This window comes from Lonchura striata, chromosome 5 (genome assembly GCF_046129695.1).
Source record: "Lonchura striata isolate bLonStr1 chromosome 5, bLonStr1.mat, whole genome shotgun sequence".
Classification (NCBI taxonomy): domain Eukaryota; kingdom Metazoa; phylum Chordata; class Aves; order Passeriformes; family Estrildidae; genus Lonchura; species Lonchura striata.
Genome location: NC_134607.1, coordinates 1,297,591 through 1,322,304, shown reverse-complemented (window position 1 = coordinate 1,322,304; position 24,714 = coordinate 1,297,591). Strand labels below are relative to the sequence as shown.

Here is a 24,714-nt window from a genome sequence, read left to right as displayed (position 1 = left end):
TTTAATTTTAGGTTGTACTGCCCTGGAAGCAAGGCACGGCCTGAGAATTGAGTGTCCTGAGTGTCTTCAGGATTAGAGAAGAAATGGGATCATGGAATAATGTTTTACAAAACTGAAGCAACAACTGAACAAATAGTTTTAATGTCAACTTGCTCCCTTGCTTAACAAAATCACTCTTGTTATTTTTTAGGATTTATATCAGAAAGGCTTGCAACAAGCTTGTAACATGAGGTTCTGAGGTGTGTTCTTTCATTTCCAACCAATTTTCTTGAATACCTCTTTTTTTTTTTTAAGGTACCAACTGAACCTCTTTGCAAGAATGTGCCTGGACCGCCAGTATCTCGCCATCAACCAGATTTCTGCCCAGCTGTCAGTAGACTTGATCCTCAGGTGTATGTCTGATGAGAGCCTCCCCTACGACCTGCGGGCTTCCTTCTGCCGTCTGATGCTGCACATGCATGTGGACAGAGATCCCCAGGAGTCTGTGGTGCCTGTCAAGTACGCCAGATTGTGGACTGAAATTCCTACCAAGATCACCATTCATGAGTGAGTTGGAAGTGTTTAAAACTAAAGCACAAAAGCTCTTTGTAGGGTTTGTCTCAGAACAAAACGGTTGTTAGGTGTCCAGTGACCACGAAGCATATCTGTGAAATGGCATTTTTTTGCAGAGCATGGAGCTATTAATTATTGTTACTCTTGGAAACGTCAATGGGCATCTTTCAATCATTAAATACATATATTTTATTTTTCACTATGTTTTATTCAACAAGCTGGAGAAAATGGAATGGCCTTTCCTCAGACCAGCTGCACTCCAAGCAATCCCATTGTGTCTCGCATGACAAGTTTGCTAGGCTGGAACTCAGTTTTATACCTCAAGTTCAACAGAAAACCACAGCTGGGAACCCAGAATTAAGACACAGCCTCTGTCCACAAACAACTCACAGAGGCTTTGGCCTTCACTTAGTGAAGTACTTATGCATGTGTTAAATATAATTTTAGAGAAAGGACCATTGATTTCAGTGGAAACCCTGTCTGGCTCTACTGATTTGATGGAGCAGCAGCACTGGGATGCTCCCAGCCAGGGAGTATCTGGCTGGAGAGACAGAGGAAGAAGCACAGTAGTGCAGCAGCCAGTGTTGTTTTGCCACAGCACGTTGAATTACCACAGCAAGATTTTAGAGTCCTATCTGCCACAAGAGTGGTATTATCCTGTCTGTATACTTCCCATTCCTGGTAGTGTTGAAGGGAAGGTTTGGACATCCACTTTCCATATTTCCAGAGGACTGAATGGAGTCATTTCAGAGGATCGTGATTGGTTTGTTTTTTCTTTAGTGACAGCTGATCCTGATATTAGAGGTGTTCAGTTTTCCTTCTTTCTGTGCCTTGTATTGTAGGTATGATTCCTTCACTGACTCTTCAAGGAATGAAATGAAGACAAAGTTTGCACTAACAATGGAGTTTGTAGAAGAATACTTGAAAGAAGTTGTGAATCAGCCCTTTCCATTTGGAGACAAAGAGAAAAATAAACTTACATTTGAGGTACTTCTCAGCTATTTGCATCCTACTTACAGTATTACTCATTTCAGATAAGATGACATTGCTTTTTTCAAAATAAAGCCAGTTGCAGAATAAATGTTGGTGTAAAATAGCCTAAAGAAACACCTGTTCATAATTCCATTGTTCTCGGTGCTGACTAGTACCGCAGAAAATAATAGTCTTGTCTGCTGTATTTTCCAACCTTTCCTTCCTTCTCCTGCATTTCCATGGAAGGAGAGGGGATTTCTGGGGAGTGCATGGTGAATATTCCTGCTTTTTCTACATTAATGAAATAACTTGTAAGGATTCGTCAGTATAAGTAAGTGCTGTTTTCTGCATAGGGTGTTAGACTCAATTAAACACTCTGAATAACCTAATCCTGTGGTTTAAACACCATTTGAAATTCCTTTAGATAGGCCTAGATTTTCTAGCAAAGAATAAAGGGGAAATGGTTATAGCTTTTATAGTTCTTCCTCTGGCCTACTTCTCTTTGTTGCTTTTGCCTCTGGTCACCTGAAATCACCTCTGTGCAAACTTATCACAGTCATCTTACTCTTCTGCTGACTTCCATCTTCCCCAAAGCTGCTGCCTCTTTAAATAATTTCTCAGAGTCTTTCTTTTTGATCTTACATATTTTCACAGATGCAATTTTATCCTCTCAAGCCTTCCTAAATCTCACCTTGGTTTTGCTGTCTGCTAGAACCTGACTGACCAATTACTTTGCCTAATCCTGACAAACATTTAATGTCACTGGCCTTAGTCCAAAAATCAGTGGCAAGACTTGTGCTAGTTTGAATTCACTCAAGATCTGAATCTCTGTGGAAGCTGCTGTGTGAAATGCAATTGGAAACCACAAAGGCTTGTCAGTATTTCCTTAATTTTTCATTTATTTTTCTCATAGGTGGTACATCTGGCTCGAAACCTCATATACTTTGGCTTCTATAGTTTTAGTGAGCTTCTCAGACTGACCCGGACGCTGCTGGCAATTCTAGATATTGTTCAAGTTCCCATATCGTCATACTTTGAAAGGCTGAGCAAGTTTCAGGATGGAGGTGAGATGAGCAGCAAAGACTGTTATTCCAGTGGGTAATTAGCTTTTTAAGTTGGAAAAAATTTATGGAGAATCTCATTACTCTTTCAAGGTTCTGTATTCACACATCAGCCCACCTACAGGAATGCATTGCATTGCACCTACAGGGGACATTAAGATGATCAGATAAAAAGGAACAGAGCTGCATCCTCATGACTTCTGGGTACTGCATTGGTGTTGCTGCTCCTTTGCTTATTTGGAACTTTCAAATTTGGTTTTAAACCTCCGTGCCCCTTGCTCTGAACATCCTGAGGGAGTTCAAGCAGTGTTTGCCTGGGCACAGGGATTATGGTGGCTCATCTGTGGCACAGCTGATTGTTAATCTTCTTAGCACTTCACTGAAAGGGAGAATGAGATGGTTCTGGTCCCACAATGGCAGAAGTACCCAAAGGAAGTCCAGAGGAGACCATCCTCTGCCTGAGTTTGTCAGCTTAGAATATGCTTTTTTGAACTCAGACCACAATGCCTCTCTGACAACCCTAGGACTATTCTGTATGTTCCGCTGCCTTTGCAACCATGGTTTAAAAATGAGTTGAAAGATGAGCATGCCAGAAGGTGCTGAAACGTAACAGTTTAGTTTTCCTGTGTGAGTGGAATAGAGGTGTGACAGTTGTGTGGGCTGAGGGTCCAGAAGACTGATTGATGGCAAATTCTGTTTTAATATGTAGCAGGTGTTGCCAGCCAGCTGGCTCACAGCATCAAAATGGATGAGCTGTCCTGTTGGAAACAATTATTTTGTGTTTTCTCTAGGAGGCCTTTTCCCAGCCTTGAGCTTTTCTAATCATCATTTTGCTCCGTTACTCTCACGGATGCCCTGCAGGAGTATGCTGTTCTTCACAACTTTTTTCGTCTTTGAGGTTCACACACTCTGGAGAGGTGTAGGCTGTCATTGTCATCAGTGAACCAAGAAGTCATGTGCTTGGTTATCTTGTTCTTCTCTCCATCAGTGCCAGCAGACTTTACTGACACCCTCTGGAAGTCTTTCCTGCAATGCAGTGCACACCAAGTCATGCTGTAGCTGGCTGCAGTCCCTCCTCAGCACTAGAGAAAAGACTGTATGCCCAGACACTTGGAATTATGTTTTCCTTTTTTGTCCCTGAAAGACTGCATTGCAGACTCTCTTCTTAAATGGCTCTAGACACAGTTTGACTCCAGACACAGTCTTGGCATATTGGCAACATGGCACATGCAGATGTGGTTCTTCTGCTTAGTTCTTGCTCTGCCCAAGCCTTTAATCCTGATCATACATCTCAGTCAGTGTTTTTACTCACATTCATTACCAATAAAATCATGTTTTGTCCTTAATTCCCTTTTATTTCTGCAGAAGGGTTTCCTTTTAAACTATATAAGACAGGAAGGAACCACCCATTAAGTGCAAACAGACCTGCTCTCAGTTATATGAATTTCCTTAGCAATTCCATGCAAATCAATGAATTTACTTTGAAATAAATGAGTGAAGGAATATTGCAAATGGCACCACCGTGCAAATGGAAGCTCAGTAGCCTTTTTAGTAATACTCAATGACCTACTGGAGCCTTGTTGGAAACTTTTTGCCAGCAACCTTGTTTTTTTTCTCATGTTCTTTCAGCAAAAAAGGCACAGAAAAAAGGTGTGATTTTTTTTTTTATTACCTTAAGCCTTTAAATAGATTATTTAAATTTCTTTCCTTCTCTAGCTGTCTCCATGGCTGTTTACAATCCATGGATGTTCTTTTGATAATTACTTGAGGGTTGGTTTAGTTTGTTTGGTGGGGTTTTTTCCTCTTTTTCTACTAACTCTATATCTAGAAAGCTTTGGAGAGGCTTTTTTTGCTGGTGCAGATTTTTCAGTCCTTCTTGGAGGAGTCTGGAGATATGGGCTGTGCTGTCTAGACTTAAAAACAGGCCTTGAAACTTTGCTGTGGTGAGACAATGTGTTTTTATGTAGAAATAGCTGTAAGACTTCCTGAAGAGGCCTTCTACAGTCTTTGTTAAAAGAAAAGGATGTCTTTGGATGCTCAGATCTTTTCTTCAACCTCCCTTTTCCTTTCTGATTGAGAAACTATAAACTACATAAAGTGTGCATTCACTTTGCACTTGAGACAGCACAATCCTGAATATTTAACTGCTGTATCCAAACATCTTGCCTTTCCTCCTGCTTTCTCTGGAGGTGCACTTACCTACCCATCAGCTATAGAGATGCATGTGTCACAAGGATGAAATTCAAGCACTTGAATAACTCCTATTCACTATTTTTGAGCACCCAGCTCATAGAGCTTCAAGTTCAAAGAACATATGTCTGAAAATCACAACTCAAGCAAAACAGGGGAGTGCTTTTCATTAAGGAAAACCACACAAGAACCAACCAGCATTGCTTTAGCTGCACATTACACCACTGAGGGGTGGTGCTGGACTGGAGCTTCTGGGCCTCTGCTTGTGTTGGATTGTAGATGAGTCCAGAAGCACAGGTGTTCCCTGGGTCCTGTGGAGTCTGGATCTGTCTTGTCCAGGATCACTAGGGATCCTCAGGAATGAACAAGCAAGCACAGAAATTGGTCTTGGGAATTTTTTTTTCTGAATCTCTTACTCTGAGAGTAAGGATTGTTCACCATGCAAAGCTGTAGGTATACATTGGTTTCCCATTTTACAGTAATTATAAGATTGTACATCCAAGGGTTCCCTTCCCTTTTTACACAGATATCCTCTCATAAAACTGTGTTGCTCAGAACATGTTACTTGTTTTATTAGTTACCTGTCCTGGCTTTTTATTGTCTCTTTTAATTTACGATACCGGTCTCCTAGGCTATTAGAAAGGGTGAAAATAGAAATTGCCTCTGTCCGGGCTTTTTTTAGATTTTGGAAAATGTGATGGCAGTTTCTAAAATCAGAATGGTCTGATTTTTTCCAGCAAGTGTTTTCTTATTCATAACTTCCATAAAACACAGACAGATGGATTGTTCCCTGCCCTCTTTCAGGGTGGTGGGACCTCTCTCTCCAGTCAGGAAGGTGTGAGGGTGAGTTCTTGCCTTGAGAGGAGGTCAGATTCTATTTCCTACATCTATTCAGGCTGCAGCATCCTTTCTGGCAGGTCCACTACTTAAAACAGTGATGCCAAACCTTTGCAGAATATTGCAGATAGGTGTCCCTCCAACACATTATTACTCTAGGGATGTGCAAGTTAACATAGCTCCTTTCTAAAGAAAAAATAGCTTCCCTGAGTGGCAAAAATCATTACATTGATGGTCTTTAACCAAACAAAAAAATATGATTGTTTCTGTTGTGGTTTTTGTATATTTATTGTGAATGTATGGAAGATTAAATTTTGGATTTTTTAGAAGTTATGGGGCTTTGTTTGGGTTTTTATGGTTGTTTGTTGGTTGAGTGTTCTTTTTTTTTTTTTTTTTTTTTTTAAACTTCCAGTCAGGGATCACAAATGTCTAAGCATAAGCTTTAATTCAGTAAGAACATGTATTTCCTTCCTTGAGCTTAGGGCTTTGAAGTGTAGCTCATAACTCCAGTTTTGACAAACACTGAAAGCCAGTCATGATGCCTGAGACTGACAGTTTATTGGTATAAACAAATATGTTTAAGTTTTATCAAGCATTAAGGGCATGATCCTGTAAATCTTTTATAGAAAAAGTGCTACTGAATACCAGCCTAGGTTCTGTGTATTTTAATTTTCATCACTATTTAAGTGTAAACTTGCATAGATTGCTAGTAAATCTATATTTAACAACAAGATTTTGTCAATAGTTATGCCAATTCAGAAACACAGTTATTTTCAGGTTCTAAGAAAAAAATGACTTGAAAAAAGGTTTGCCCAAATGGAGAAGTTATGTAATTTCTATTCTACAGCTGTCATAGATAGAAGGTAGCATCTCTGTAGAAGTTGAGAATTTTAGTCAGGATCTATATATTTTACATGATAGGTTTTGTATATTTTTTTTTTTTTTAATGTATTGATTTCTATGGGAAAATCAGTGCTGCATAACTCTGGGGACAGGTAGGTTATGCTGCCTTTCCACTGACTTGTTCCAGGTCAATAGCAACAAAAGCTTCCAACATCTGTTTCTGGTAATGTGAAGTTGTTGGGAACTGGTGAGCTGGATTCCTGACTGATTTGACCAGTCCACATTGTGAAAACTGTAGTCAGAATTTTGGAAAATATATTGACAATGGGTGGAAGAATGTGGTGAGTCTTGGCTTAAGAAGGCTTTCCTGGAGGTGTGCACCTCAGAACTGCAAGAACGAAATTTTCAACCAGCAGTCTGGAGTCTTCTTTCCTGTTTAATATTTAGTCCTTAAAGTACACCCACTTACTTCAGTAAAACTACTTGTTTAGTGAGGAATTATATATGACAAGTGTTGAACTGCTGAGGCAAATCTGCAAAATGGAATGTATTTTTAGGCTTAGTGTAAGTTACATGAAGACTTAATTAACCTTTTACATTAAGAAGTCCTTTTCCCTCCTTTGATTAAATTCGGAGCCACCTTGGTGGCTGAGGTAGTCCTCCATGTTTTCTGTGGGTTTCTCTGTCTTGGTTTAGTAAAGATTCTAAAAACACACAACACAATCATAGCATGGCTTGGGTTGGAAGGGACCTTGATGATCATCTCATTCAAACCCCCTGCCATGGGCAGGGACACCTCCCACTATCCCAGATTGCTCAGAGCCCCACCCAGCCTGGCCTTGGACACTACCAGAGATCCAGGGGCAGCCACAGCTACTCTGGGCACCCTGTGCCAGGGGCTCAGCACCCTCATAGGGAACAATTTCTTTCTGATATCCAATCTAAACCAGCTCTTGTCAGTGTGAAGCCATTCCCCCTTGTCCTGTTGATCCTTACATTATTGTAAATGTTAAGCCTTACTTCATTTAGAAAACTTAATTTTAATGCCACTGTCAGTTACTTGAACCAGAATTAAATTTAATGTACGTGTAGTTTCATGGGTGACCTTATTTGATGAAGACAGATTGAAGAAAGCTGGCTAAGAAACATTTATAAGATCCTGTAAAAAGTAAGGATGTATATTTTTGGAAATGCTTCTTATCTAGATTGCACCCTAAAAATGAACTGACTTGAAAATCTTGCAACCAACTTCTTTTTTTGTTTCAGTCAGCATGTCTTAACTTTGAATTATTTTTGTGCATATTTGAAACTGTTTTCTGTTTATTTTTTTTCACTTTTAGATTCTAAAAAAATTTATGGGGTATACAAAATATGCTACCTCTATCCTGAAGAGGATTTTTTTTTTTTTTCTTAAGGAGAAAATGAGGATTTCATTTAGTAGTGCTGTCATTCTGGCACCTTTCAAGAACATTATAATCTCTTGCAGTTTTAATTAAAAGGTAAAGTCATTGCTTTCCTAGTAAGTGCACCCTGCTGTATCATTCCAGAGTAAGGAGCCAATCTGTCTTGTCCAACACTGCTAATTTATTCTTTGTGAATTAAAATGCACATCTTTCTCTAGGTGGTATTTGTTCTTTCAAATAGCTGATTTTAGTCAAACCATGCAACTACAGCATATGTCAGGTCTGAAAGAGGAAGCAACATGGTAGTAGCAGGTAAGCAACACATTTGCCATGCAGCTCAGTACTGTTTAGTTACTGTTGTTTGGGAATGAGAGTAATGACATGCCAGGAAACACATCCCTGAATCAGAGCTGCATATGTCTTGGGATGCAGTTCACAGTTCTGAGCACCAGCTGGAAAAGCCCTCAGTGGTACAGGCCTAGGTTATCTGCAGAGTGTATCTGTCCATCAGGAGCTCCACAATTTTCCTGAGCCAGTGTCCCCTGATATCAGTGGGAGCCTTTTGGTTTCTTTTGCTCAGTCTTTTTGAAAAAATAAGTTTTAAAAACTGCCTGTAATAAGTTTAAATTACTCCCACCTCTATGATTCTCATGTTAAATATGTTGCCCACAACTGCCTAAGGAGATGCCTCTTTTTACTTGCTCAAAGTGGTGGTCATATATGCCAGCTGCTTCATGTTGTGCCTGGTCTGTATCTTGGTGGTGTGTTCCTCCTGCAGATGGAAGAGACACAAGATTCCATCCTGCTGGGGGCCAGAACGGGGGTGGCCTCACCTTCTCCTGGAGTCTTCAGCGCTGGTGAGATCTGCTGCCTTCTCTCTGCAGAGGCGTGCTTGTGTTTCTGTGTGTCAGGGGACTCGTGTCCAAACTTCTGTCGCTGCGACACAGCCCAGGAGCCTCCTTAGCTCCACTTAGGTCATGTTTTCTTCCAGCCCTTTTGGCTGCAAGTAGAGGTACACAGTGACTGGAAGCACCAGTGAGGCCGCTGAGGGTAGAGAACAAGGCTGCACCTGCCTTTTCTGTGGTCCCTATGGGTGCTCTGTGTCCAATGACCAGATCTCATCCAAGACTACTCAAAATTACTGTACAGTTTTGCAGCCCTGCATCTGTTACCTGTACTTTTGTCTAGTTAACAATTTGCAGTATCTTCTTTGAGGCATACTTTGATTAGCAGGGCTAATGAGGCAGTGGCTGCTTGGCAGACTGGAGCAATAATTTATACCAGCAGTTTACAAGAAAAGAAGGATTATAAGAGGAAAAAAGGAAAGTTAACTGTGTTAGTCACAGATAGCTACAGAAAAGAAACTGCTGTTCAGTGCAGAGTATTGCCAGACCAAAAGGGGAGGTTGGACTGAGAGCTTAATTGTGTGGCATGAACCATTTCTCTTTCCTCCTTACTCTTTCCCTCATTATAAGACCCATGCATTAATGGAATTCCAGAGACCATTGCTCTTCCAGGAATCAATATCTGTCTTACAGATGTAACTCAGCTAGGAGGCTTGATTCCCATGGTGCTTTTTACCCTCAAGGCCAGCGAGCTGATGTATTTTTTTCCTTGGACTAATATCTGTGGCATGAAAGCCATGCTTGATACTGCTTAGTGGTTTTGGGGATAGGAAAAAAGCCCAGAACCTGCAGAATGTCAGGAGAAGGTGAAGTTTGGTGGAGTTTCACCATGGCTGGGCACCTGAGAGTTTGTATATGGAAAGGGAGGGTTTGTGGCTATGTTGTGGTGAAGTGGAGGCTGGAGTGGCCAGATTCACTCAGGGGCTGGGTAGCAAATGTATGTGCATGACATATTTTAAGTTTTTTCCTTTGTTTTGCCTCATTACTTCTGAGGACTATAAAATAAGGAAGTGATACCTCGCCATGTGTCCTTAATGCCAGGCATTAGGTTTTCTGTAAGCCTTACCTGAGGTCAGCTAGTTATTGAGCAATGAAAAATGGTTTAATGAAGACATAAAGTGTGATTCTTGGCCTGTTTATGGTAGGTCCTGAAGTCTTTATGAACAAATTCTGTAGAAAACCTGTAAAAATTAATACCTCTTTCACAAGCAGAGCTGTATGGCTTTAATGCTTCTGGCAAATAATATACAGCTCTAAATAGTTTGAAATAAAATGTGTTCCTTTAGGTAGTGAAGTGTTGTTATTATATGTCCTTAAAATGGCTGTAACTTTTCATGCAGAAAAATTAAATTGCATGAAGCAATATAGCCAAATCAGCAAAGAAATGTAGAGCTAAAGCTACCATTGGATTTTTAATCTTGCCCTTGGTATTTAGACATTGCTGCACATGTGGTTCCTTGACAGAAGATCCCTGAGGACTGGAGGTGTTGTGTGCATTAAGATGGCACCAAAGCTTTCTTTGGGAAGCTTTTGGTGGAGCAATAGCATAAATCTCACTAAAATCCCCAAAGTCAAGGATATTTGGAGTTTTGCTGTTGGGAATATTGCCTTAAAACCTGGTTGAACACACCTTGAGACAAGGTCCTGTGTGCTGGTTTTGAGTAAAGTGTCAGTGTCCTAATCAAAAACATACTTGGGTTTGATGACATCAGAGAGTTGTTTCTATATCTTAATAACTACATAGACCATATAAGAATTGTCATATTTTTGTAAAGCCTTTGACTTCTTCCTCCTCCCTCCTCTTTTTTTTTTTCCTTTTTTTTTTTCCCTTTTTTTTTTTTTTTTTTTAAGCAAGATTGAATACTATATTTGATTTTTATGGGTGGGTTAATGAAGGTTGTTGGAGTAGTGGATGCACATACATTTGTCTTTTCTGGTCATTAACAGATCTCCTGAAGATCTGATGAGACCTTTCAGTACCTGAAAAGAACCTACAAGAAAGGTTTACTCCAAGAGCATGAAATGACAGGACAAGGAGAATGGCTTCAGACTGACAGAAAGGAGGTTTAGATGGGATATTAGGAAGAAATTGTTCCCTGTGAGGTTGCTGAGGCCCTGGCATAGGTTGCCCAGAGAAGCTGTGGCTGCCCCATCCGTTGAATTTTCCAAGACAAAACTGGATGAGGCTCTGAGAAACCTGGTGGAAGGAGTCCCTGCCCATGGCAAAGGGGTTGGAACGGAGTGATCTTTAAGGTCCCTTCCAAACCAAACCAGGCTATGATTCTATGTGGCAGCTCCCATTTAGGCACTTAGTTCCCAGAAGCCTGGAGTACCAACTGGTCCAGTCCCTAATAAAAGCTGCTGGGTGCTAAAATCCTTTTGAAAATATGGGCACTTTTAAATTTCTGTGCAGGGAGATGAGCGCCATGGGAAAATGTTCAAGCTAAAAATAGCTGAGCAGTTTTCAAACCAAGTCCTAGGAATCCATCTTTCGTTTTTATTTCTTCTGAGGAAGACTAAACACCAATGATAGGCAACTAGGGACCAGATCAGGTGCCTATAGGTAATTTTAAAATAAACAAGGCTGCATGTTGGTTCCCTGGCATCTTGGAGATTTCTGTGAAGCAGAGGACTCTGCCTCTAAGGGGATCTGCCAGCATTTGAGGTGTCCACTGACTATTCACCCTCAGGTTCTGCACAGTTCTCTGCACTGTGTGTGAAATATCCAAAATTCTGGGTCCTGGAGAGCAAACTGAGGATGCCCCATAGCAATGGGCTGGGAACAATTGGAAGAAAAGGCATGAATTTCCAGCTGCCCTCAACAGTTGTTTTTCTTACTGAATATGGTGTTTTGTCACTTATCATCCATACTGTATTGCATATCAGATTGTTGTTCACTTTTATATTCTGCTTTTAGATTTTTTGCAACCAGTAAATGACTTATCAAGAAAATATGTTTATGTAGAAAATGAAGTGTCAAATTATCCACTGTTTCGATTACTTGGGTGGTTGTTATTTTTTTCCCATAATTGACTCCTCTGAAAAGCCTTTCTTCTCAGAGAGGCCGCTGTGTTGTCAATCGTGCCAAATTGTATGAGATTATGTGCTACAGTTTTGTGACAGAAACTGATACTCATTAGGAAGTTGTGATCACTGTAATAAAAAGTAATGAAAAGGAGATGCACAGTTGTCTATTCAAAACATGACAAGCATTCTTTTCTTTCCACTTCTTTCAGTGTCTGTCAATCTGCAGCTCCTTAAAATTACCACTTGTGCATAATGAATTCACTCTTCCATTGACTAATCTTGTTGAGAATGTACATTAAATAAGAGACATTTCTAATGGGTCCACTGCTTATGGAAGGCTTTTGGTATCTGATTTGTCTTGGCAGAGAGAGGAACAGAGAAGAAGGGAGAATTGGAAAAAGATTTAAGGTGATTTCCTTGTGTTCTTTTCCTCTGTTGGTCAGTCATGCTCTGAGCACTTCTGCAGCAGTTTGCTGCTGAGAGAAGTGGTTGGTTGCACACATTAGCACCTCACAACATTGCAAGGACTGTTCTCTCCCTGCCACGCTTCACAGCCATATATAAATGTTAGTATCTTGACCTTAAAAAAACCAGCCAAAGATGAGGTCAGCAGGTTAAGGGTGGCAGTACCATATGGAGGCACAGCTTAGGCTTCTTTTCACTTATCGCTAGCAAAGTGCACATAAAAGTAATCAGCGTTCACATCTACTTGCTCTCTCTCCTGATTTATCTCAGTTAACTAGCTGAGGCAGTAAGTTAATTTTTCCTTGGTCATTGGTATTCAGGAAGCACTTCGGAGATGTGACTAAGATCAGAGCTCCCTTATTTTAGTCATCATGTGCACATGTACGAAGAACTTAAATCTCTTTTATTGAGCCAATCAATGTATTTTATCTTGCATTGTTGCAGGCTTAGCAACTCTCTTTCTGAGAGAGCCAGTCCCTTTTTAAGCTGCTGTAACCTTCCTGTGTGCCTCACCTCAGGGAAGCACACCCTTCCTTGCTGGGATAAGCATGTTCAAGCAAGTCTGCTGCTGGCCCCTCGTGCTTGTGACAGATTTAAATCCATGCTTAACACAGTCCAGGCTTCCAAGCCTGGACAGACAACACTGATTATCACCAGTGATGATTACTGGGGGATCTTTTGGAAGAGAAGCTGCTGCCCACTCATTATGTACGTGGAAGATCTCCATGGCTTCTTTCACAGAGCAGGTTGAGACACATCAGCTGCTTTGCTGCCATCCATGAATGTGCTGCTTGACTGGTGTCTGCTCCTTGGAGAGGGTTGCATTTCCTCAGCACCCTGCAAAACATACATGTGGAGATACCTTTCCTGAAATGAAATGCTGAATTGCTCCAGTTGCTGCAGCATTTTAACTCTGGGAATGTTCTCTTCAAGCCTGCTCTGAATTAACTGAAAATTATAGCCAGCATCAGGCAGCTGGTTAAAAAGTTTTCCAAGATGACACCTTGTCTCCCTACTGTTATTGACAGAAATAATGCAGTATTGAATCACTACCCATTTTAGCTGTAAATACTGAACTGGATTAAGTAGACTTTTCTCTTACTAAAATCCTTTTCTATGCATTAATGAAATGCTGTTTGAAATGGCACGGAAAATAAGTACCACCTTAATCCTCCTTCACTTTCCCACCTTTATATTTTGAGATCAATTGCATTAAGGTCAATAGTGAAGGAATGATGTAGACAGCACAGAGGGTTTATCCTTGTTACTGATGCCATTGGGAAGCAGCTTCATAGCTGCCTCTCGCTGGTTTGTGTCACCTTTGACCACTGGTGTTCTGTGGGTAACAGGAAAGGACAGCAGTCACCTCATTTATTTTTATTTCCTAGATGCTTTTCTAGGCTTCAGTATCACATTAGCTGAGTGCCTTTGCTATTGCAGGCCTCTCACTGTCCTATCTAGAGATGGAAAAATGGTCTCTCATTTATGGAGGTCATCCTGAAATGCAGAGACAGTGACTAATTCCTTTTTCACAGAAAGAGCTGAATGCCATTCCCTGCCATGCCTGTGCAGCACCCCAGTAATAGCTGAGAAATAAGCAAGATATGGTCTGGGCAAAATTCCCGCTTGCTTTCTTAAGGAAGTGAAGTCCACCCAATATGTTGTCTGATATCTTGTCCACAAAACACTAACTTTTTTATTTGCTTTACACCGAGTAGATTTCAGTCTTGAAGGGTGAGCAGGAACTTTTCAAGATGAAGTGGAATTCCTTTTCCTCATTTGGAACAAACTGCAGTTGTATCTTGTTTTTGAGAAGAATATCTTCTGGACTTGTCTTAGACCTAAATGGTTCTCTTATCATTATCCCCGTTAACTGAAGTTTGCTTTTAAAGAATTTCTGAGTTTTCCAAATGCCCTCTATTTATGTTTCCCTCTGCCCAACTGAGCAAAAGGGATTTTGAAACAATGTTGAGAGATATCACAAATAACTTCTCAATTAAGGTGCACGCCAGGGGAGTTGCAGGCTATGATGCAGCTGCCCAAGCTACAATTCTTGTTGTGGGCTTATCTATCAGCATTATGGACAGAATGAAATGGATTTCATTTATGAATGTCGTGGTTTGAAGATGAAGAAGATGCAAAATGTTGGTTTAACTGAAGGTAGTTTAAGAGTTGAAGGTCCTTCACATAGTACTGTAGCTTTGCACAGGTGCACTGAGTGGCAGTAAATACATATACTTGTTTAGCACATTGGGAGAAAGGAGCTGGAGAGTGGGAGAGAGATAACCATCCCATGTTATTCCCACACTATTTTACTTTATTTGAAAGGAAAGCACACCATTTTCATTTTGTGTCATGGAGGATATTTGTGATGAATTTATTTGCTTTATGCCTGTGTAAGCAGTTAGAACTTTCTCTGCCTGCCTAATGTGAGTATCCAGCCTGTAGTTTGACTTGTAGGTTTTTTTCCCCTAAAAGCATGCAAAATCAGAAGTACATTTTACCCCTCTCTTTTGTAGGGACTTGAAGTATTATTTTTAAAAGACCGATTTAGAGTGATTGCACACCAGACCAGATGCTGAATGGGACCTCAAACCTGACACTAATCTGCCTCATTCACTTTGAAAAAGCTCCTTCTTTGTGTGTTTCCCTTTTAAAGTCAGGGCTAAAGGCATTCTCTTTCTGTACACATAGTAGTTGAGCTATATGGACTGAAGAAAGAAGGGAATAAGAGGAGGATTTTGCCAACAAAATAAAATCCAGCCTTGGCTTTTACAATAAATTATCTGGGCAGAGGGTTTCTTCAGTTTGAGCAAAGCTTGGCTGTGGCATGGTGATTAAAGTGTACTAAAGGACAGACAAGAACTATTCAGGCTTCTCTCAGCAAAGCTACATTTCCTTCAGTCTTTTCTTTGCCTTTAGTGTAGCCTAGGTCCTGGCACTCTTCCTGTGAAGAGATGCTGTCATTCCTTTCCTTTCCTCCATTGCTTCCAATCTGCTTTGCAAGAAAGGAAACTGATTCATGTAGGTAGCTAACACCATATTCTCTTGCTTTCTTGTCCCACCTTTGCAAGGGAGCCACTGATTCACTGAGATGCTTTTCCCACCAAAATTCACTATAAAGACCAGTATCATCTGTGGGAACAGAGGGTATTTCTTGGTAAATTTTGCAGTATACCGTTGCAACTGGATAAAGGTTTTACCACATAAGTGTAAAATAATTTTTTCCCTCATGAATAACTTACAAAAGGCACCAGTTTGACCTTCAGGACAGCCTTCAAGCCTGACACTCTCATGGGACTATTTTTTTGAAGGGGGATGGTTGGCTTGTTGTGTTGGTTGGGTTTGGGTTGTGGCCTGTCATTTGAACCACACAGAGGTTGATCAGACTGGCACAACCTCATCTCTTTTCTCTCTTTCATATAAAACTCTTCCCATATGTCTCCAATTGCAGCAATAGCTGGTATTAATAAAATACCATTAAAAGTTTTCTAACCATAAGCATAGTCAGGTACTGGAATGGCTTGCCTAGGGATGTTCTATAATAGTGGATGTGCAACACTCAGTTTGCAAACATTCTTAAAAACAAGTTAAACAAACCTCTTTAAGAAATTATCTTGGATGTGGATAATACACCTTCAGGCAAAGGAATGGGTGAGATTTCTTAATTCTACTTTTTATAATTTGTTGAGCATGTTAACAGAACTCTGGAAATATTTTGGCATATTTACCATCTGTTGATGTGTAAGAAATTATATCTTGGAAAATCAGCATAGAAAATTTTTGCCTAATTGGGTAATTTGAATGAACTCAGAAACTGAGGGCTTATTTTTCAATATGCCTTTTGAGACTGGAAGGGGTTTGACAACATGGGTGTATGTGTGATATATAGTGTTGTAAATGTGCTTTAGTCCTAGGAAATATGTCTGTGTTTTGTTAATGCACAGGGAACAACGTCATGAGGACCATCCATGGGGTAGGAGAGATGATGACACAAATGGTGCTGAGCAGAGGGTCTGTATTTCCCATCAGTACCCCTGACATACAGCCAAGCATTCACCCAAGCAAGCAAGCCAGCACTGCAGACAGTGAAGACGTGATTGTAATGGACACCAAATTGAAAATCATTGAGATTTTGCAGGTAATAATGAGGGGTGGTATATTACACAGCAGTCATTTCATGGCTCTTTACTCACACAGTGGCCAGTTCTGTTACCCACATTCTTGCTATTCACTGTAGAAATAACTCTTTGATATGAGGAAGGATAGTCCTCTGTGTGAACAACTGTACACAATTGTACAACAAAAGTTGTGGTCCTCACCCTGCTGTACCAACTTCACTTTTGAAGGAACAGGATGCTGCAGAAACTTCCTCACTGTAACTGTGCAATGATAACTTGTCCTTTAATCTGCATCACTAATGTTTCCTGAAGACAGCATGTCTGTTTCCAGTTTCCTTCGCACTCATTTAACACTGGGTGGTTGCTTGATTTAAGGATTTGCCCTCTGGATGAAGGGCAGAATTGGCCCTGGCCTCACTGAAGTTGTGTGAGGTTGCTCACTTTTGCAGTGCATTTAATGCATTTCAGATTTCCACTCTTGGGCTGAGAACAGTCTGTGGGCTGCTGTGATTTTCCCCCAGCTGACGTGACAAGCTGTGTGACACCAGCCTGCCTCCTGAGATGCAGTTTTCACTTTGTGCTGTTAATAAATGAAGTGGCACACGCTTGCTCTGTGTATCGAATCTTGATTTCTGCAGTGCTTAGGCCCTGAAGGACTGTTTCAGTGTTTTCTAAAAATTCTCTGGATTTGTTGGTACCAATGTCACTTTTGAAGGATTCCATTTGTTCTGACTGCTCGTAAATTATTTAGATGACTCTAATTACTTGTCATCTGAAAGGCTATAGTTGTTAGAATATACTAAATACTGTGTTCTTTGGTTCTCGGCCTTCTTTAAAACTTTCAGTGAAATATATGACCTCAATAAGACCATTTATGTGTATTTTTCATTTTCCTTGTTTAATGTTTTTTATTTTCCTTGTCTGTATGACTGAATTTCCCTTTCATATTGTCCTGCTTTACTGGTCAATGCCTAGGAGGATTCCAGGACCTTGCCTTGTGCATTCCCTGAGGGAATCACATGTTGTCTCATCCTTTCTTTTTTCACAGCACATTCATTGCAAGAGCACTCAGGATTGAAGAGCACTTAATCCTAATTTCTTACTTAATCTGTGGTTTGATAGTTAAGGATTAATCACATGGTCAAAATACTTCAGACAAGTGAGTTGTCAGATTCTGGGTGAATCCCAGTAAGTGTGCATATATATGATCCTAGCCCACAAGAAATACAGAATAATTCAGTTTAATTTAAAATGCAATGAAGAAGGATTAATTTAAATCATGTTACCTTTCATTACTATGCTATTAGCCTCAATGGCGAGTAAGAATATTTTGGATTTATTGTACTAACATGCATAGCAAGTACAATGGTGATTAAAGCTATTCTGTTCTCAGAAATATTTCAGTTTATAGTAATTTATTTCTCAACATACCTTCCTATTCCTTTATGTAAAGGCTGTTTAATTTATGATTTCTATTCTGCCCTCAGCCAGAATTAAACAGATGGTTTGATAGACTTAGTTGACTATGCATGGGCTTGAGAAATTTTTATTTTTAAAAATCTTGTACAATTCTGGGGCAACTTAATAATGGAACCAAAATAGACAAATCCTATTACAGTGGGGCTGGGAAGCATGTTGGGCTTTAGCTGCAGATTGAAGAAACAGGTTGCCACCATTTGCTAAGTCACCTTTCAAATCACCTGTCACCTCAGCCTTGGAAACTCAGCATATGTCTTTTTTCCCCACTGATTGTAAAATATGGTAAATAATCTTAAAGGTGTTTGATTACGTGCTTGCATTTCCTGTGGGTAAGAAGCATCTATGTGTATAACTGTAGCCCTTAATTTGATACTAATGCTTCCAGCCTAGTTATTTTTTTACTCACTATTCCAATATAAAATCAGCACTTCAAGGTCTGAATTAGGAGTTTTCCTGTATGAGTTTCCACTTTCACAGCTGAGGAACAAAAAGTCATTTTTCAGGTATTTGAGAGAGTGAGCCTTGAGGCTGTTGTGCTTGCTCTCTCTTCCACTCTGTGGGGCATTGGAAGTCCAGCTGAAATATGAAATAATTTATGTCAGCGTGGGTTTGAAGGTTCTGGTCTGGCTCACAGGCAGTGTGTTGGAACCCCTGCACACACCCAGTGGTACTCAAGCAATCCATAGGGCAGGGTTCAACATGTCTCAGGATGGGCAGGGTAAAGAAACCACTCACAGAAAACTGGTCAATGTATTGGATTGTTTTTTCATAGTAAAATTAATTTTCTTCACTTTTTTATTCTTGTAGTTTATTCTCAGTGTTAGACTGGACTACAGAATATCCTACATGCTGTCTATCTATAAGAGAGAGTTTGGGGAAAACACTGAAAACGTTGACTGCTCTACATCATCCCCATCTGAAACACCAGGGACTGCCTCAGGTAAACCTTGCTATTTTCTTTCAGTGCAAAGTAGTTCTGGGTTGGCAGCTGCAAACACTGAACTCAACTGCAGCAGAAAGATACAAGCTGCTACAAGTTGAAAAGCTTGTGAAAAAATAAAAATTTTAAGCAATTCCACAGTTTTTTTTTGTTTGCTTGTCCTCCTCCTGTAATAAAAAAGTGACTCCTTTTTCTCCACTATGATATTTTGTTTTACCTATGCTTTTCCCAAAATGCTGCACAGTGGCAAATGGAGAATGGTTTGGGATGGATGGGAACAGTTTTAAGTGAGGTGAACATGGTACAGGAATGATTTGGCTTTCCAGGGAGCCTTCCCATGCACACAGAAGTGCTCAAAAGGTCTGTGTGAACATCTTGCAAGTAGGGGAGAATTGCTCTAGGTGGAGGTGGGCATATGTATAATACAGGGGTACTGGAGTCTTAAATTACATTAAAGCCATTCTAAAGCAAAATGACAGTGTGGCGAATAACTGGGTTTATGGTAAATATTCTGCAGTTCATGTATATGCTTTGCTGGGGTTGACTCAAGAAAAAGAAGAAAACGTAAGAAAAAATGTAAAAGTTTCACAGTCTATGTAATTTGTGGGTCACTGCTGGTGGCTAGTACAGCTCCTAGCACAATGTGGCTTTGGTTCATCACTACAATTATTTTCCTCAGGAATAGTAATACACAGTTTAACTCTGCCCCGTATCTGTTTGCTCTCTGCTACTCTTGCAGAAAGTAAATTTTGCATAGTTGGGGAATGACTAGTTAGACCTTTACTTGATACCATCTGCTTTAAAGAGGAGCAGAAGTCTATTTTGCTGTAGAGATTAAATTATGATCATTGGCTTTTCTTTCTTTTTTTTTGTTTTCATTTTTTTTTTCTGATTTTTTTTCCCAGCAATTGTTCCTGACATAGATGAAATTGCAGCTCAGGCTGAAACCATGTTTGCTGGCAGGTATATTCTCTGAAGTCTTACCTCTATGTATATTCATATATCTTTTTGTTCATGACAACATTTCTCATGGCCAATCTCTGTTTATTCTGTGCTTATTTTTATAGCCCTTTCTCTTCCTTTGCTTGCTTGTTAATTGCATAAGCCATATTTGAACAGAAACGTGCCATGAAAGACCTGGATTTCAATCAAGCAAACAGCTCAGCTGGTCAGGATGGCTGTGGGATTGGCTATGAGCACCCTCTTAGGTGTAAGAGAGTTGGTAGAAAGTTTTTGTTGTGTTCCTAAAGGCAGCTGGGGAATGGTTGCAGGTGTATTGGGCTGAACCACATTAATTTTCTATTTATCTTATAATGCCTCACGTGGGTGCTGAAAAGCCACTCTGTTTCTGGTGTGTCTTATGGCTACAGCCCCAGATGTCCTGCATTCAGGATTTCTCATATATTGCACAACTTGTTGCCATTGCACATGGTTTTCAAGCTCCTTGGGAAAATCATACCAACAGTAAGCTCTCCTGTGACTCCTCAGTTCAGGAGTGGACCACTTGCCATGATCTCCTGGTCCACCAGAGGCCTGTAGATCACAATTTATGCTTGCAGAGTTTTGAAAGGCATTTCAGCTACTCTGTGAACAGAAAAAAGTAATCCATGGAAAACACTCACACTGGAGAGTTATTACCATTATCACTATATTGGTTTAATTTTATGGGTATAATTATAATTATACCAGTAAAAGTTAATTCCATTTAGACAAGGCCGTAGACTTTAAAGTTTTTCTTGGAGCTAAGGAGAAGGATCTGTGGTGTGGGCACTGTGATCTTTCCTCTCTCAGTCCCTCATGCATTCTCAGTCTTTACCAGCACAACCAAAGCCTCCAGGCTGCTCCTGAGCTCCCATAAAGTAAAACAACACACAGTCCTTGGCATCTGCATCTTTAAAATGAACAAAGAGACCGAATGGTTTCTTGGAAACATTATTTCTGCTTTGGTGTATTAAGTGTAAATCTGCTTTCTGCTGTTTCACATTATGAATATGATTCCAGAAATATGATGCTTTTGGCAATTCTTGCTATTTTTGAGCTTATTTTTTGTTAAATGAAATTTTAATAGCAGCTGAAAAGGGAAGGAGGGAAAAGGAAAGGGTCAAATTAATCTCTGATGAAATGCAGTTTACTTTGTTTAATTTGGATTGGGGATAAACCTGGCTCAACTTATCCATGACATAAATGAATGCTTTTACAATATAGATTTTGATCACAATATTTGACACATTTAATTGACACTTACTTCTGCTCCATAGTGTCCATTCTGCTACAAGATTGCTGCAGTAGCTGTAGGATAGAAGTCTTTATAAAATATGTTAAAGTCATATTTATAATTTCCTTCCTGCAGCATATTTGATTTTAAGAGCTCTGTCGAGTGAAGAATGTATAGAGGCATATTTATCTCAAGAGCTTTTATTTTTTCTTAATTACTTTACTTTATTTGGTAATTTTTTCCCCATTTCTGTTGCAGAAAGGAGAAGAATGCAGTTCAACTTGATGATGAAGGGGGCAGAACTTTTTTACGGGTCCTCATTCATCTCATCATGCACGACTATCCCCCCTTGCTCTCAGGGGCTCTGCACCTGCTGTTCAAGCACTTCAGCCAGAGAGCAGAAGTTCTGCAAGCCTTCAAACAGGTGTGGATGGGCTGAGTGTTATCCCAGGAAACTGAATGCAGGGAGCCTTCCCAGAGGCTGCTCTGCTACTTAAATTGCTGTTTGTTGCATAACAGTGTTATTTCCTCAGCGGTCAAGTAGCAGCAGACTTCTTGGGCCATATGTGCTGGTATATGTTATAGTTCTGTGCCCCCCAGAAATGTTATTTCTGGCACTGCATCCATTAGGGAAAATGTAGGTCCATGGTGAATCTCTCACAGGGATTCCTCAGGGACATAGCCAGTGTCTCATGTTTGGCAAGCAGTGTCCCCGTGTAAGCAGTGAGACCTCCTTGCCTTCAGGGCTGTTCGGGCTAGGTATTGTTATATTGTTATTTTGTTATTCACCTGGTGCTTCTAATTCTAATTAACAGGGCTCCCCTGCCTGATGCAGCTATGCCCAAATAGCAGGAAGGCAGGGATAGAGCCAAGCCTGTTTTCAGCTTGTATTCTGTCCCTCTGTAGTGGTGCATGTGCAGGCTCCATGTGTCCATGGATTAGGATGGGGAGATCTGATGTCATGGGACTGCACGACAGAGATGCCTCTGTTACGTAACCCTTTATAACATATGTTGATAAGAACATCTGATGCTTATTTCAGGAGCTGGGTAGCTGTTGTCTCATCGTTATGTAAGGTGGGGAGGTTTCTCTCCTGTGCAAACAGATGAATGATAAAGACCTGAAAAGCTTTTGTTTAATGTTTTTGTTGTGCAGCATAATGGCCTCCCACCAGGTATTTAAAGCTAGGCTATGTTGGTGAGTTGCATAAATAGCTATTATTTCCACGCAAGCAAGGACTGAGTTGCTTAACGTGTTTTTGTGAAGGATGGAAAAGGCTAATGGAGAAATAAACAAAAAAGACTGTAGAGCATGTGAAATAAGAATGCCTGCAGTTGAGCAGCATTCATAAATTCTGTAAAATAACAAGGTTTTGCCAAGCCAAGAGAGATTATTATGACAAAAACTTTATATTACAACATAGTGAATATTTGCCTGGATGTAATGTGGTTTTAAAAACAACATCAATATTATCAGTGACCCTAATCTTTTACATGAGTATGATTTCTTAAGTGTGTTTATTAATTTACTGTAAAGATTGCTGATAGTTTTTTTGGCATATTATCTTCATTAATAATCTTGGAAGAACAGAGAGCGTTACAAAGAAAGAAAATGTTTAGATCATGCTAAATCAAGAACTACACATAACAGTGAAAAACCCAGATAATTTGAGCAGTACAAGAAAAGGAAAAAATTAGATTAATCTTAATAAGTGGCAACCACTCAGATGGTGAGAAATTCCATGAACTTGAGAGTCAGTTTGTCAGCTATATTCAGAGAAGTTTTTCTAAGCTGGCCTAACAGTGTGAAAGTCTGTTATTTTTCAGTATTTGATTATGGTGCTGTAGGAGATCATTAAAATTGCTGGCCATTCTGACTTTTCTTTGGATGCCCTGATTCCTTGTCATAGCATCCTTTTTTTTTTCCTTTTTCTTCTCAAGTACAGTTCTGAAGCAGTAGCTATTTCTAACTATTGCTTTAATAGTGTGTAACCATATTTTATAATGCCATGAGGATCATGATCAGTGCATCAGAGCTCACTGCACAGAACTCAAGAGCCTGTAAATCTGCCTGTGCTAAAAATGTTTTGCAGTGTATTCAAGAAGGTGAGAGGATATTGTGAATGTTTTAAAGATCCTGTTTTGGGCTACTACAGCTTCTGCCTCTGCTAAAGGTTTTTGATAAATGGGGGCTAAAAGCCTGCATGTGCCATGTTTCAATTGCACAGGAAAGGTTGCTCAAGGCACCTGGAAAGAGGCTTAGAATGGGAACTGTCAAGCAAATTACCCAGCCATAAGTGCTGGTGCTACTGCTGTAACAGCTTCACAATTTCTCCATTTCCAGGTTCAGTTGCTGGTGTCCAATCAAGACGTGGATAACTACAAGCAAATCAAGGCTGATCTTGACCAGTTACGTCTGACTGTAGAAAAATCTGAATTGTGGGTTGAGAAGAGCAGCAATTATGAGAGTGGAGAGGTGGGAGACAATCAAACCAAAGGGGGAGAAGAGCCAATGGAGGTGGGTTTAAAGCCTTTGCTGTCAGAATTGTTTCAATATTGATAGGTAGTTTCATGAACAACTGCAAAATCTTGCTCTGGTTAAGCAAAGTGGCAAAGTGGAATGTGAGGTATTCTGCCTGAGCTTTAGGAACTGACGGAAAGGGAAATAACACCTCTGTTATCAATGTATTAAATATTCTCTCCTGATGCTTTCAGGAACTGCATTCTTAGGTCACAGGGCTGCCTTCCTTTCTAGGTGCAACCCACAGTGTGCAGCAGCACTCTGGAAATAATCTGGGAATTGTGTGCTGGCAGTTGGGTTGACTTGCTGGAAGAAAAGAGGAGTAGACAGTGTCCTGCAAGTAAGGGAGAGGAGCACAATCAAACTCATGTTTTCAAACATTACAAATAATTCCACCCTTCAGCACATAAGACTGACCTAAGAATATTGAGATTTTGTAGGTGAACAAATGTTTTCATTTCTTTGGCCCTTGTCATACCACTTTCTCAGGATATACTCTGATTTGATGTAGAACTTGAATTTAGGACTGAGAAGACCTCTATTAAAAAAAAACAATTTTTTTTTTTTTTTAGATTTCATTGTTTGGATTTTTAAAATTTTGCTTTTTAGTGCAAACTGAGGTCACCATTTAATAATTTAACTCCAGCATGAGCTTTTAAGAAAACACAAAGTGTTCCTGTGATTGAGGTTCGTGCCATAAGATTAGATAAAGCAGGCTTTTCCACCAATATTTATTCCCACTTTTCCATTTTCATCAGAGGAGGTGGGGAGAGGTGAACAACTGTGATTTCTGACATGGCATTTTCCTTGTTCTCTTTCCTGGTGCCAAGAAAGATGGGTAAAAAAGGTCTCAGGGAAGTAGAAAGCCAAGTGGAGGTTATACAGCATTGTAGAGGCCACACATTAGGAAAGAAGCTGGAGAAAGCCATGGAGAAGAGAGAGGATGCTTGCAAATATCTGTGACATAGACGTGGCCTTTTAGATGGGGAAGCAGATTTTTGGTGGCTTCATGCAGGGGCAGATTCAACACTTGAAGGAAGAATCCCAAATTCTTGCAACAGTGTAGGTCCTACTCTTTCCCTGCTCTATCTTAGCTGATGTTTTGATACCTCATCTTTAATGGTGTCAGAATTAGGGAGGAATCTGAAAGGATGTGGTATTTCCTTCTTTCTTTCCTCAAACAC

General features: G+C 40.1%; 1 protein-coding gene across 3 annotated transcripts in view; it reads left to right on the top strand.

Moving 5' to 3' along the window:
• Positions 1-24,714, top strand: part of ITPR2 (inositol 1,4,5-trisphosphate receptor type 2) — a 240,615-nt gene that overhangs the window by 74,455 nt on the left and 141,446 nt on the right. For all 3 annotated transcript variants that reach the window (XM_021538671.3, XM_021538669.3, XM_021538676.3), the window contains 8 exons: positions 295-546; positions 1,395-1,539; positions 2,438-2,588; positions 16,203-16,396; positions 18,663-18,795; positions 19,701-19,758; positions 21,269-21,434; positions 23,354-23,527. In XM_021538671.3, coding sequence (XP_021394346.1) covers positions 295-546; positions 1,395-1,539; positions 2,438-2,588; positions 16,203-16,396; positions 18,663-18,795; positions 19,701-19,758; positions 21,269-21,434; positions 23,354-23,527 — 1,273 coding nt within the window. The remainder of the gene's footprint in view (positions 1-294; positions 547-1,394; positions 1,540-2,437; positions 2,589-16,202; positions 16,397-18,662; positions 18,796-19,700; positions 19,759-21,268; positions 21,435-23,353; positions 23,528-24,714) is intronic.